Source organism: Ips typographus, linkage group LG1 (assembly GCF_016097725.1).
Source record: "Ips typographus isolate SLU linkage group LG1, UJ_Ityp_2.0, whole genome shotgun sequence".
Classification (NCBI taxonomy): Eukaryota; Metazoa; Arthropoda; class Insecta; order Coleoptera; family Curculionidae; genus Ips; species Ips typographus.
The window spans coordinates 20,360,370-20,376,379 of NC_138422.1; the positions used below are offsets into that span (position 1 = coordinate 20,360,370).

The following is a 16,010-nucleotide window of genomic DNA, read 5'->3' on the forward strand; positions in this document are numbered from 1 at the left end:
GGCGTCCTCTGTCCTGGGAGAAGCATGCCCCCGCTGACGGAGGGGCTCTTTTGGCGCTCTTCTTGTCCTCCATTTCTTCGTCAGCTCGTCAATCTCTAGTGGCCCTGGCAAACTTTTTTACAAACAACAATTTTACATCCTAAAGTTTTTGGGGAGTTAGGGTCTGGTGAGTGGGGGATGGTTTTCCTCCTTTTGCGTAGGCAAAGCGGGGGAAAGTGCCAGGAGTGCAGTCAGAGCCCAGTCAGCACCGGGATAACGGCAGAAAGGTTATACCCAGATTTTGAGAAAAAAATGGTCGCCATTCGGGGGGAAGGTAAAGGTGAATTGTCGTCTATCTGAAACAGAAAGAAAGAAATTTATTAATAATTACCCATTATCCAATAACTGAAATCAGGGGCGTTTGTGGGGTGCTTCCAGCTCCGGGTCATAGTTTACTGCTTCTCGCAGTGATTTTCGCTGCTTTCCGCTTTTTGGAATATCTTCATTTGATCCTTTCCGTTGCGGTGGTGAACTTCAAATCTCGCTGAATGTCCACGTTTCTGACGTACCATGGGGCGTCCACCGCTGTCCTGAGCGCAATGTTTACCACAGCTTGGAGTTTCTTCAGGTGCGATTTGTAGGTCAGGCGCGGTTGAGGAACTGACTTGATGAGCGTCACTTTGTTCCGAAGTGCCAGCTTCGATGTCCTGGTACAGTTTTGCTTTGGTCGCTCTGGCTTTCTGTCTGGCGTATTCTATGTGGCTTCCCCATGTGAGTTTCTTGTCCATCTTGACCCCAAGGTACGTCGCCTCATTGCACCACTCGATGTCCATGTCTTTTAACTTGACGTTGACTTCTATCCTCATCTTTGGTCTTTTTTTGAAGACCTGCGTTTTCTCCACGTTTAGGTCGTTCTTTCATTTGTTGCACCATTTCTCCAATGCTGTGGTCTCCTCTTGAAGGTATCAGGTCAGGAGATGGCCGCTCCTGCTCCGGGTCATGAAGGCAGTGTCATCCGCTCGACTGGAAGTCGTTGGGCTGCCATTTTATCGTTTCGAGCCGCCCATGAAATTATCACGGTACACTAAAAAGTTTATCTTTTGTAAGCGGTTGTTTTGTATCGGGCCGAGCGAGCGGCATTCATTTATTTTCTCTTCCCTCCGTTAGTCGGTTTATTGCCTGGCTCGTATCGAGAACGCATTGAAAAACTCGTTCGTTCGTCGTTTGGTTCCTATTTGAGTTCGCCTCGATAAACGCGACGTATCCTTTTTGAAAAAATCTCGGGATTTTACGATTTTTCATGAAAGAAGCATGTACGAAAATTGGATTTTCCGTCGCATCGTCGCGCTGATATTTAATTTTGTTTGCCGAAATCAGTGAACTCGAGTGGAAACTGTCAACTAATCGTAACAAGATGAAGATCGATTGCGTTTTCGTTTTTGTCCTTTCTACGAGCTGGTTCGTTCAGATCTCCAAAACTGAAAGATGCGAAACTATTTCGCTTGATATGTGCAAGAATTTGGGATACAATTCCACAATGATGCCGAATCGGATGGGTCATGACAACCAGATAAATGCCGATCTAGGGGTAATTACGAATTTATTATCTCCTATAATACCTGCCTGTGTTATCTTTATGGTACTGTGTTATCGTGATCCTTTTTATATGATCGTGTTGTAGCGCGAGAGTGGCTCATAAACACACGTACTTTTAGTTCAACCGTAAAATTTATATAATTTTTATTATTTATTGCTGACAGTCTCGTTTATTGTTGATGCCGTCAGTTTATTGGCGTTATTGGTTATTGGCTTTTATATCTGGGGTAAATTAATTGAGGCCATTAAACACTCTTTTTTTTTTCTCCGTCTGCTGGAACACTTAATTTTATGGTTTTTATATTGACCCTTTAATAGGACATGGCATGGTTTAACGATCCCACTGTTTTTTAATTAGAAAATTGTTTATAAAACTATCATTTAACTAAATAGTGGTCAGTGCAATGGACTAAGCTAAACAGGAGGGGTAGGTTGCTGAGGTATTTTGAAGTACACACGCGAGGTATTATGAGGCACTTTGCCAGTATTACGAAGAATTTTGAGGTAACTTCAAGGTATTTATGAGGCATTTGAAAGTATTTTGAGGCATTATCTGAATATTTCAAATGTTTTGTGGTATTTTCATTAAAATTTTGAGCGAAATAAAGCCTCTTAAAGCAAAAATGTAATCACATGTAATTATTATGGTAAAATTCTTGTTACATGATATTGAGTTGAAACAACATTCATAACAAATTATTATAATATATTATTATTATAATATATTACAACTACATTTTTAAGGTCACGTGACTGTTTTTGACAGGTGTCAAGTGGACTTTGTGTTGCAAGCTCAGAATAATTGCATTATCAATGTCACGTGACATGTATTTTTTAATTTAAGTTTTTACAACTGTCTAAAATTAATTTATCAATTTTCCAAAGTTTAAACTGCGTTTTGAAGGTCACGTGACTGTTTTTGACAATATCAACTCGCCTTTACAGTGTTGCAAGCTCAAAAATTGAATTATCAAAGTCACGTGACGTAATTCTTACCATTTACAACTGTCTAATCTAAATCTAAAATATCAATTTTTCAACTGTTTCAGTTGCACGGTACAAGCATGCTAATTGTTTGTAAAAGGTCACGTGACTGTTTTTGACAACGTCAACTGGCCTTTACAGTGATGCAAGCTCAGAAATTAGATTATCCAAGTCACGTGACGTGTATTTTGCAATTTAAGTAATTACAACTGTCTAAATTTAATTTTATCAATTTTCCAAAGTTTTGAAACTGCGTTTTGAAGATCACGTGACTGTTTTTGACAATATCAACTCGCCTTTACAGTGTTGCAAGCTCAAAAATTGAATTATCAAAGTCACGTGACGTAATTCTTACCATTTACCACTGTCTAAATTTAAAATATCAATTTTTCAACTGTTTCAATTGCACGGTACAAGCATGCTAATTGTTTGTAACAGGTCACGTGACTGTTTTTGACAATGTCAACTGGCCTTTACAGTGATGCAAGCTCAGAAATTAAATTATCCAAGTCACGTGACGTGTATTTTGCAATTTAAGTAATTACAACTGTCTAAATTTAATTTATCAATTTTCCAGTTTGCGTTTTGAAGATTACGTGACTGTTTTTGACAATATCAACTCTACAGTGTTGCAAGCTCAGAAATTAAATTATGCAAGTCACGTGACGTGTATTTTGCAATTTAAGTAATTACAACTGTCTAAATTTAATTTATCAATTTTCCAAAGTTTAAACTGCGTTTTGAAGATCACGTGACTGTTTTTGACAATATCAACTCGCCTTTACAGTGTTGCAAGCTCAAAAATTTAATTATCAAAGTCACGTGACGTAATCCTTACCATTTACCACTGTCTAAATTTTAAATATCAATTTTTCAACTGTTTCAATTGCACGGTACAAGCATGCTAATTGTAAGGATATTAAAAATAGTCCAATGGTATCAAGTCAGGTGACCTTGCGGGCCAACTGATTGGTTCTTGATTAGGTGTTTAGTTAGGTGATTAGTTAGTTCCAAAATAATGATCAAAAAAATAAATTCTACACGCAGACTGATGGTTTAGCCTGGACTTTAGTACGGGACTTTCCCCCCTTTTGGCAGAGATGTTTATGTCAAACATACGTATTTCTTTTTCCGAATTTGTTTCTATAGAAGATATGTCGATAACGTTTTCTGTATTTTCAATGGTAGTTCAGGGAAACTCCATGGTTATTTCTATTTTCTGAACAATCTACACCACTCCATCAGTTTTACCATGGAGTTGGACTGTTGAAACACTTCCTTTTCTCGATATCTTGATTTCAAAGGAAAAACAAAATCAAGTTTTCTATATACCACAAACCTATCAGCACAGATTGTATTATTCCTTTTTCTTCAAGTCACCGTTGTCTCTAAAAAAAACAAACTCACTAAAGTACTTTTTTCATACATTTTTCGACATACCACACATATGTGAACCAAACTTTAATAAAAAACTTACTTGGACCAAAACAATAATGATTTCATCATAAATCCGTTTAAGAAAATAATAAATTTACTATGATCTGTTAACAAAAATCTGACATTGAATGAGGCTGTGAAGAAGAAAAAGTATTTCACCATCCCCTATTTAGGCCCCATTTACCTGCAACTCTGATCCCTATTTAAGCCCTACGGTATCACCATTTGCCTTACACTCAGCAGGTCGTTTTTTGGTCAACTCCAAAGACAACAACTTTCTTGCTGCTTAGAACAATGCTCAGCTGTCTATTTTAATCAAATAGACAGGATATTCTCTTTGGAAATGTTTTATAGTCTAGTTTTTGACAGAACTCAGCACAAAGCACGAATCAGAAAAACATTAATATTTACAAGTTGATAATAGACAATTTTCTTTACTCTTTTCTCTCTCTATTTATTACATTAAACTTATGTTTCGAAGAAGGCACGGTCTCCAAGAGATGGAATAATGCCGTTACCATACTTATTAACAAGGAAGGCGATATATCTAAAGACCAATAAGCCTACTCGTTCACATACAGGTGTGGTAAATCCAAAACCGACCATAGGAAAACCGTGTAACCGGCAGAGAAACATAGATAAATGCATGCGCGAGACAAAGACAGAAAACAAAAAAGAATATCAAGTTGGCAAAAACTTCCAACTTTTGACAGGAAAGGGGTAATTCCTCAAAAAGGTAAAGCAGAAAGAAAAAAGGATGATATCCCGGCGACACATGTTTCTGCTTTTTGACTTTATCAAGCATGTAACTCCATCTATATGAAAGGAGGTTCAAAAATTAACTGACATACTCATGGTGAAACATATACGTATCCCACCGAGTTATCATCCTTTTAGTAGAGTAGGACTGTATATGAATTACCACAAACACACTTTGTGACAAACCTGGTGACCGGCGGAAACCTGGTGACAGAGGAAGGAAACGAAATAGAGTGCAAGTATAAAAATTTCGGGCACGAAATATAAATCTGCAGAGACAACCAAACGAAGTCACTCGACGCATAGTACTGGGTTGGGCAGCTTTTACCAAACTGAGAAATACCCTTAAACTGCCTGTATGTCTAAAACGGAAAGTGTGGAAACTTTGACCATAACCAAGAAATGTATAATACAATAAACTTCAAAGAGCAATAGAAAGATCGATGCTGAGAATAACTAAAAGAAACAAAACGAATCCTGGAATGGAGACCCAGAAAAGACAGGAGAAGCAGAGGAAGACCACCCACCAGATGGGCGGACTACGTTACGTGTAGGAAACAGTGGAAACACCTGGAGGAGCCTTATCTCCAGCAGTGAACAAGAAATGGCTGTGATGATGATGATGATGATGATCCTTAAGTTTTATCAATCTTCACAGCACTTGCTGGGTGGCTTCCAGTGTTACAGGTAATTTCCTTCAACATAAACACGTACTGAACAAACACCTTGTATCAGAGATCTAAAACAGGAAAAACAAAAAATAATCGAGGAAATGTTTCTCTCTTTTCTGTTGAACTGGACTTACAAATAAGTGCCCTTGCTTCTAATATTCTGAGAAAAGCAATGCAAAATCTGTGTACAGAATCACTGACAATATTTTGAAAAGTTCTAATAATACATGACTGACAATAACAAAGGCAAACCAGAATAGGATTAGTGATCCTTATCTTTTTTGTAAGGTGGCACTTAGATTTTGTTAAGAAAAATCAGTGCAAACGGCTCTTAATTAATCTGCTAGATTCTTCTTAGTTTGCTAGGCGTGTTTGAACGAAAAGCATTGTAGATCAAGATCTAATCAATACAAATCCGAGTCTGCTAATTAATTGGAGAGATCGGGTTTCCGATCGCTGTTTCAAAACCATCTATCTAACGGTTACACTAATTAGAGAAGCGAGAAGATTAACTTGTAACAATTGGGGTCACCCATATTTTTTATTTATTTCAAAATTATGAAGAATTTAAGAACTTCTTCTTTCGGCGCCATATCAGTTCCCTCTAACGTTGGCAATTTACATTGGCGAGTTTTCGCCTAATCTGAATAGTTCTTCGGCACTGCGTATTCCTGACCAATCTGGGATGTTCTTCAGCCATGACATCTGTTTTCTTCCAATTCCTCGGCTGCCTTCGATTTTGCCCTTCATTATAAGTTGAAGCACCCTGTATCGGTCTCCTCTGAAAACATGCTCCAGGTATGCTATCTTTCTGATCTGTATAGTGTCAAATAATTCACGAACAGCATTTGCTCTATTTAACACTGCTTCAGTTGGTCTGCCTAGCTGTGCAGGGTATCCGGAGCATTCTTTTATGTAACATAGAGTCCAGGTCTCAGCTCCATATAACAACACTGACCATACATAACATTTTATCATTCTTTGCCGTAATTTTAGGTTTAGGTTGTCGTTAGAGAAGAATGCTTTCATTTTCAGAAAAGTCGTGCGAGCGGTCTCAATTCTGCAGTTAATTTCTTTATCTGGGTCTAGATGTTAAACAAGATATTTGAAATAGGTAACTTTCTCAATGTTTTGTTGGTCTATCTGTAGCGAATTTAAGAACTTGTTTGGTTTCAAGAAAAAGAGAAGTACAGTTTAGGGCATAGTAGATCTTGTATCTGCTATTTTAGCCTGCCTTCCACAATAAGCAGTATGACCCTGTTTTATTTTTGGATTTGAGCAAGGCCTTTGACTGTGTCGATCATGGTGTCCTCCTTCTCAAACTTAAATATTACAATTTTGATACCACGAAAGTGAATTTGATTAGGTCATACCTGGAACGCAGGCATCAAGTGGTGAGGGTGGCAGGGGTGTCTTTGTTGGTGAGTGAGATTAACATGAGTGTCCCCCAATGGTCAATTCTTGGGCCTATATTGTTTTTAATATATATCAATGACCTTCCTTATAATGACCAAGCGGTTAAATACATCCTCTTTGCCGATGACACCACTGTTGGGCTGCCAGGTTGGCACGGGAGAAGGCAGAGGACTGATCCTGGTCTAATAGACTGCTGCTGAATGCAGAGAAGACGCAGATGGTAGTTTTCTCCCTTAGAGAAGTGTTGAACACACCACTTGGATGTCAAACTACAGTGGTGTGACCATGTTGAGGCCCTTGCAGGGAATCTTACCAAGAGCGTCTATCTTCTCCGGCATCTCTTGAAAAGAATAACTTTTGCTAAACATCTCGTAAGATGTAAGCTGGTAGTTCAGAACAAAATCATCGAGCAAGTCTCACAATTCAGATAAATGGGTATGGATCTGTCGAGTTATCACGACCCAGTGAAGGACCTAAGAAGCCAGATCAACAAAGCGACTGTCATGTCGGGCTGCTTAAGGCAGATAATATGGGCGAACGAATACATGCGAAAGGATAGCAAGGTCAGGATCTACAAGACTTGTATCAGGCCAATCATGACTTACAAAATAGAAACCAGAGAAGAAACCAACAAAACGAAAAGAATGCTTCTGTAGCCGAAATGAAAACGCTAAGAACTAAAATGGGAAAACCAAGAATAGACCGAATTGGGAACAATGTGGGATGCAAGACATCGTAAGATGGAGGAGACAAAGAAAAAAATATTGGTACGCTCACGTGAGAAGAATGGAAGAGGGAAGACTGCCACGCATCGTACTTGAAGGGAAACCAATAGGGAAAAGAGTACCCGGAAGACCACCTAAGAGATGGAAGGACAGCTGGCAGTCCACCTCCCAGGAACTGATCCAGAGGAACCTGCAAAACTAACAGATTAGAATGATCTTAGATCTTAAATATGAATAAGAAGAAGAAGAAGGATAGGTTTGTTAGATTCTCACAGTTTTAGTGCAAAAATAAAAAGTGCTAAAACCAGACCTCCTCCACAGCTTGAAATATCGAAATTCAAAGTGTTATTTTGGAAACGAAACTTTCAAAAGAATTCAGAATTTATTATTTTAAGATATTTACCGCCGACGTGGTTTACTTTAGGAAACAACATTAACGTCGATGTTTTGACGAATTGAGGATCATCCTTTCGTAATATTCAAATCAAGGCAAAAACTACGCGTCATACCCTAACATAAATAATTATTTTTTTATCTTAAAAGCCAAGAAACCAGTCGTCGACGCCAGCTCTAAACAAAACGGTTTCAAATTGTTTTCGACTAATAAACATTCTCAGACATCAAAGCGCTCATACTCGCTTTAATGTATATCAAAGCTAGCTTTGATTTTTCATTTGTTTACGTATCTGCCATATGCCATAAAAATCATCTAAAAATTTTATGCCGTTTGTAGAACTCTGGGTAAATAACTAATAAACGTTGAATTGGTTAATTGCAGTTTGCCGCAACTAAACCGCGGTAATTCAAAACGTCGCCGTTTTTAGGTTTGGGCGCGCCGTCTCTACCATCTATACTTATTAAAACCTTTTAATGGTCTCCAAAGTCGCAACTTTTTCATTTTACTTTTATCGCTTTTAAGTGCCGGCACACAAGATGACTCTAACTATTTATAGCCGGCTCCGCCACTGACTATTCCGATACAAAAACTCGTACGGGTTATTCATGATTTGATGCCTTGACGAAGCGAACTCGAGTCGGGACCGGAGATGAAACACGCACCTAAAAACTATAATTCGAAATTTGTCCCGGTACCGGTACGACGAATTGTAAAGAATGCCCCAACAAAAACTGCATGGAACATTAACCATGGCCATTCCACTATAATGGAGGCGAATTTTCGACTGTTGAATATGTGGATTTTTACCTTCAAATGCCTGCCCAGGGCAATCTTTTTTAAAGGAATTGATTTGGGAATATCAGTGGTGCCGATAGATTAAACTTTCTTAGAACAATGCATTTACAGCTTGTCCCACATTTTATGTGACCACATTTATACGGATTGTTTGGAAAAACTAAAGCAAGTTTTACAACAAAAGGTTCAATTCCACAAATTAAAAAAATAGGATCTTTCATCATTGAGTACCTAAAAAAGAACAAGTATCAGGAGGTAACAATAATACCCTTTAACAATTTCCCCTAAAGAGAAGAAGTGGAAGCCTTGATCTCATCACCTGGCTTTTTCTTTTCTTTTCCATCTGCTCTTTGATTTTCATTATTGCCTTCATTATCTCGGTAATAATTTCCCAGTTCTGCAATGTTTTCCTTTGCTACATTAACGCCACAAACTTTATTCATGTAGTTTCGCTCATCAACAATCCTTAGACAACCAAACATAGTATGTTCCATAGTGTTTATTCCTGAAGTAACGCCAGAAAATATCATAACCAGTCATTATTTGAGTTGTAAAATAGCCACTTTCTGTTACTCTACTTTCCATCATCCGTGATAACATTTTTTGTTCACCCGTTATACTGTTCCCATATTTCCTGCCATTTCCTTGTCCTTGCTTTCCGTTTTTGTATATTTTGCATTTTTCTTCCAGGCGCAGATTTGTCGGTGGTATTCTAGCCAGAACTCCCACCTCTCGATTTGAGTAGTATCCTAACATAACCATCAAAATCAAAATGAAACAAACCATAAACAAAGAAAAACTAACGTGGACAATCATATAATAGCTATTTATGTTCATGTATCAGTTACGAAAAGATCGATTTTGTGTAACGAATGAATGTTTGTAGGGCGAGCGCAGCGAGGTCCTACAATTTGAATGAGTTACACAATAAGACATTTTCGAAACGTGTTGCATACATAATTTTTTCTAATTTTGACCAAAAAGCGGTAAAAACCATCTTTTAAAGTGATTTAACACAAATATTCACTTTCATAGCACCTTGTATAAACAGTAACAACGACATGTTACGATGGATGTCGCCCATATGTTTCTACGGAAATGCATAAAAACAGGGAGTGATAAAATGAACTTTTCATAACTAGTTACATAAAGTGATAAACGTTTTGTCACTCTAATCAGTTTTGAAAAGTGTCACTTTATATGCCAAAATTAGAAAAATAAAGTTTTTGCAAAACAGCAAAAAAGTGCACTAATTACAAAAAAAATAAGACTCTAGGAAGTGATTATCAAGATAAACCACAACACGTTGTTGTTTCGATTGGGTTCAGTTGCCAATGGAACCATATTACAAACACAAACCAATCTGTACAGTTAGTACAATTAAAATTGGCTTCTGTGAGACCAAAAGGTCAAAAAGAAACCATTTACAAACACACATTAAACAAATTCAATGATTTATTACGTTACGATCAATATACAGCCAGTAAGGGGATGAAGTAAAGCAAACTTAGGATCTAGTTTTAGTTGTATGGCAAAAACATTTGTCTTCAAATGTCAAATGATATTTTCACATCAAGCATTTTTGTCTTCAAACGCCATACACTTCTTGTAGTCCTCATTGACCTTAAATCACATATATCCACTTACTCTTTCTATAAATCAAACTTTCAGATTCTTCCTCAGAATAACCGTTTAGGTATGCAGAAAAACACTGCAAATTAATTATTTTTCCAAATAAAGGAGGAAACCGTAAATAGTTTCAGCATGACATCCTCCCAGTCTCTCTTGAATATAAACTTAAAAACTCTAAAAGTGACTTTCAGACTTATTCTTACTTTAAATTTGTTTCTATTTTACGTCCGTCAGAAACCAATAATAATATATCATACAAAAGTGAGAAATACGGACACCCTGTACTTCACTTACATTCTGATCGCATACTATCGCTTCTGTTATTTTAATGCAAAAATACAGTAATAGAAATGAAAAAAAAAAACCGCCTCAAATGTTTATTCTCTAACCCACGTATAACCTATTTGGTTTTTCCGCTTTATGGAAGGATTAGAAGGAAATAAAGATTGATTTATGGCTCCCACACCTTTTGATAGATAATGTAAATATTCTCGCACTCTGGTAACTGGAAATATGCGCAGCGTGTAGCGTGATATTTCCGACGATGTTCTCTCCTAATTATTATTGCTGCGTGTAGGTAGAAGTGGGAGATTCAGCATGCATCAACATAAGAAATTGTGAGCGTTTTTTTGAAAAAAAATGCAGGCAAAACGCAGTCTACCTACGACATACAAGTATACAATTAACAAGTAACTTTGTAGTCTTTGTTGTCATGATTTTGAAACACAAGTCAGTGTCAATGTTACTTTTTAAGTTTAAACTCCATATTAAACAGTTTTAATAAACAAAATGAATGTCAATAAGATTGAATTTAGTTTCTCATCATTGTTTGTTATAATGGTAAATTTTGTTAAAGCAGTGATACGTTTCAAGGTAAATTGTACTTTATTGATATTATTTTTCTTAAAAACGTTTTCTTGAAATGCATTTCAATTTAAAAGTGTCAAGCTAAGCCAAAGTTTGGATATTTTTTTAGTTACGTTATGATGTATTTTGTTTGATTTTTCAAAAATAGAAAGTTTTTGAAAAATCTTATTTTCTTTTCAAGTGATTACCTTCTTTAGTTTGTTGGAAATAATTAATTTACCAATTGAGATGCTAACAAAACAGTTCAAATATAGCAGGGTTTTGTCGATAAATTAGATATCAAAAAAGGTTCAAAATGTTAAAAAATGTTGTGCTAAAGTAACAAATTTGAAAATATTGTCACAGAGCATTAATTCAAAAAATGTTTGTTAACGAGATAGGATAGTGATTGGTCTATAATTTACAACATTATTAATATAATCTCATTTTTTGTAAATCAGTACCACAATAGCCTGCTTTAAAATTTCTCGAAAGGTATTGTTTTTTGATAAGAGAATGTTGGAATTAAGTTATGATGGAATATTATCAAAACTTTGCCTTGAATTTTTTTTTCCATAATTTGACATTGATTAATATTTCTGGAAGTTCCAAATCACTCCCAAACCGTTTGAAATACACCTTAAATAGCTATTTATGTAACCAGTTACGAAAAGTTCGATTTTGTGTAACGAATGAATGTTTGTAGGGCGAGCGCAGCGAGGTCCTACAATTTGAATGAGTTACACAATAAGACATTTTCGAAACGTGTTGCATACATAATTTTTTCTAATTTTGACCAAAAAGCGGTAAAAACCATCTTTTAAAGTGATTTAACACAAATATTCACTTTCATAGCACCTTGTATAAACTGTGACAACGACATGTTATGATGGATGTCGCCCATATGTTTCTACGGAAATGCATAAAAACGGAGTGATGAAATGAACTTTTCATAACTAGTTACATAAAGTGATACTTTTCGTAACTAGTTACGTTTTGTCACTCTAATCAGTTTTGAAAAGTGTCACTTTATATGCCAAAATTAGAAAAAATAATATACAAACGCATTTGTCAGGTAAACCTAAACTTTCTCTAGAATCAACACCAAAAATTGCTGGGATCACACCCAATGAACTGATACCATCCTAATTTACTTTGATATTGTTCTGTTAAGAACTGCAAAGGCATACACTTAAAGACATTTTTTGTTTTGACACCAGGTGGCAACTGAAGGGTTTATTTTGGTCAGAGTAAAAGAAGTAATAAAAAGTAAATACCTAAGAAATTTCACACCTCAACCTTAAATAAATAGGAGTCGGTGTTAAAAGCTAAAAATTACAAGAATCTGTTAAAACAGCTTAATATCATATTTTCCCTCTGATGGTGTAACATTATTATGTTATGAATCCTGACTCTCACGATTGCAACAATAAAAACCTTTTTCTTTTTCATAAAATATCTTTAAGTCACTATGACGAACCATAAATTCGAATTAAGCATTACTAACTTTATAATTAAGAATTTCAGGCAGTTCCCACTTGGTTCGTGTGCACTAAAATGACTTTTCATTACTGAGCTAATCGAAAGTTCATTCAAAGCAATAATTAAATTTAAAGCGTCGTTCTTCAGATATTGCTAGAATCGAAGCTAAATTGCCAGAGACGAGACCTAATAACCGTTTTTAATGCGCATTAGAGACGCAACGGGATACCTCGAACACATCTGAACTTATAATCTTCATAGTTCTGCTCCATAACGAATCGAAATTATCGAAGACCCTTGGAGGCGTTTGGAGAAGTTATGCTTATTAGAGGCTCTACCACAATTTTACTAATTTTCTTAGAATTCACTGTATAATTTTTGTTTCTTAGAATCCCTGACATTTAATATAATTGTACGAGTATACAGTAGGTTATATAGTAGGTAGTTTGATTCTTTTTTATTTTAATGCATTTTCTATCTCTATAAGTATTTTTATCACTGGTGTTAAGAGAGACTAATGAAATCCAATGATTTCTTCTTGATTCTCTTCAAAATAAGATTTTATTTTATGATGCTGAAGACCTTTGCAAATGCACATACCGACATCGTACATGCGATCTTGCAGCTTGTATATTTTTGATATTGGAATATGACTCTGATTCAATAACCACAGAGAAAGAAATCAATTGGAGAAAAGTCAGGAAATCTTGACTGGCTAAGCTTAAGTCCAAATATGCCAGTGAGCAAATGTCCGTTTAATCCTAGGTTAGGTTAGGTTAGGTATAGTAGACTAATTGAGTTGTTATTTTACCAATTTGTAGAAATAAAAATATCTCTTCTTCTTCTTACGTGAGGTGTTTTCATCAATAGTTAGCCAGGAGCAGTTGAGATGATGAAGACCAGCTTTCATATCATCTTAGGTGGGCGTCCAGGAGGTGGAGATGTATTTGGTTTTTTCTGTTTCGCAATCTTTGCCAACCGATCATCTGGCATTCTGTCCACGTGGTCACGCGCCTATATTCTTTGGCAGGGAATGCGGCCTCAGATAGATGGGTCAAGCAAGACTACTGCTTTTTACCCTCCCATCGCTGTAGATCAAAAGAATAGGTCTGGAAGAGGAAGTCGCTACAAGTCCAGAAATTTTCCTTTTCGGAAAGTTCCCAGAGTTGCATCGGCGTCCTCTGTCCTGCGAGAAGGATGCCCCCACTGACGGAGGGGCTCTTCATTTCTTCTTTCTTCGTCAGCTCGTCCATATCTGGTGGTCCTGGCAAACTATAGGGTATCCAAACAGCCGGATTTCGTCCCTCTGTTTTTACATCCTAAAGTTTTTGGGGAGTTAGGGTCGGTTTTCCCCCTTTTGAGTAGGCAAAGCGGGGAAAAGTGCCAGGAGTGCAGTCAGAGTTCTATCCAGATTTTGAGAATAAAATTCTCGCCACCCGGGGGGAAGGCCTGGGGGGAATTATTGTCCTCTTCTTGGCTGGTTGGTCCTGAATTGTCGTTTATCTGAAACAGAAAGAAAAACTTATTAGTAACTACCCGTTATCCAAGAACTGGTATCGGGGTCGCTTGTGAGTGCTTCTAGCTCCGGGTCGTAGTTCACTGCTTCTCGCAGTAACTGATTTTTTTTTTTTGACCGATCATCTGGCATTCTGTCCACGTGGTATCCCCATTCTCTTCTTCGGCTTCTCGCCCATCTCACTACATCTTGGATCTCACATATTTCCCTTATTTCTTCATTCGGCCAAATAGCGTATGTCCTGTTATTGATCTTAGTGTTCGCATTTCTGTTCTTAAAAGTCATTTAGTGGTTGTGTTCTGCGCTCTAGTTTCTATAGCGTACCTATGTCATGACTGGTCTTACGCAAGTTCTGTATATTCTGACCTTACTCCTAGTGCTCATATGTTTATTTCTTCAGATTATATTAGATTAATATATTTAATGAAAATTATATATTTACTGAATAATAAAAGAAAATAATTTTTGGCATTCGGACATTTAGACAAATTAGGTAGAAACTTTGTTCCGCATTCAGCTGGACTCGAACCAACGACCTAAATCTTTCCATAAAATAGCTTTGTTGTATAAAAAGAAATAGTATATTTACGGCATATGTTTATATGACATTCTTGGCCTCAAATCAGTCCAAGAACTACCCCCTTAATATGAACATTGTATTACTCTTCGTACTTTACGGTTTGATTTTGTCCATGATATTTTATGAAAATTTGGCAACAAAATTGGTATTTTATAGTATTTTTGCGTAAAGTGGCTTTTAAGTGTACAAATGAGGTCGCCTACCAAACAAATTGTTTTGTGGTAATTAATAGGAAAAATATGGCACACATGTTCTTTTCTTTCACACTTATTTGGTACACCATATACGAAAAACTCCCATGTGACGTAGAAAAGGCCAGTCTATCTTCTACTGAGCGAAACAATGTCTTTTATGAATTTTTACCAAATTTCAAATCACAGCATTGTTAGTCTCATAGATCGATTATTGGTACTGATTACAACAGCACAAAATAGTTTAACCTATGATACGATGAGCGCATAAAACAGTACCATATAGAGGCTTTCGTGTTTACGACCGCAGAAGCAAAAGATCTCGGGTTGACCATTAAGCGGTGTTGTCAATTTGTAATCATAAAGTATCTGTAAGAACATAACTGACAAGATGAATGTTATTGTGGCTGTTCTGCTGTTATTTGCCACAGAAACGCTGTAAACTTAGATCAAAGGATTTGACCGGTTTATAAAAAGAAATCCCAAATAATAGTCTATTAATTGAGTAGAAGAATTTTTTTTTGCTGATGAGCTTCAGTCATAGCGAACCGGAAAAATAAAATTAAACGAAATTAATCGCCAGATGGTTCCAGGTGTTTGAACTCTTAATACATGAAAGAGACCGCCGCAGCGCTACTGGTTAATTAGATTTTTTGGCAGTGAAGTGAATTGGTTTTCATTGTCGAAGGACCGTAACAGACAAGCGGACGAAACATGTTGATCGCAGGCAGGCAGATAATTCCAGTGTATTTTGAGTGTAGCAAATGCGAACGAAACCGTTCCCGAATCTAATGCTAGTGAACCGAGGAAGCGGCAACAATGCGGTTCGGTGGGGCAGAACTAAAGCCGTAATGACCGTCTTTCTGAAGGCATGACGAACCGACGTCGCCGCTCTTGGTACCATCATCTTGACAGTGATATTTTCTTAGAACGCACTGTACCGGCCCGACTTTGAAGAGCGAGGGGTTGCAGAGACGGATTTACCAAAATTTAGTATACTTCAC

At 36.8% G+C, this 16,010-nt stretch overlaps 1 protein-coding gene across 1 annotated transcript in view; it reads left to right on the forward strand.

Annotated features, from left to right (window-relative positions):
- The first annotated feature begins 1,145 nt into the window (after positions 1 to 1,145).
- Positions 1,146 to 16,010, forward strand: part of LOC145725569 (frizzled-4-like) — a 29,393-nt gene continuing 14,528 nt past the window's right edge. Inside the window, exon 1 of the mRNA XM_081974368.1 lies at positions 1,146 to 1,567. Within this exon, the coding sequence (XP_081830494.1) occupies positions 1,394 to 1,567 (174 nt within the window). The 5' untranslated portion in view covers positions 1,146 to 1,393. The remainder of the gene's footprint in view (positions 1,568 to 16,010) is intronic.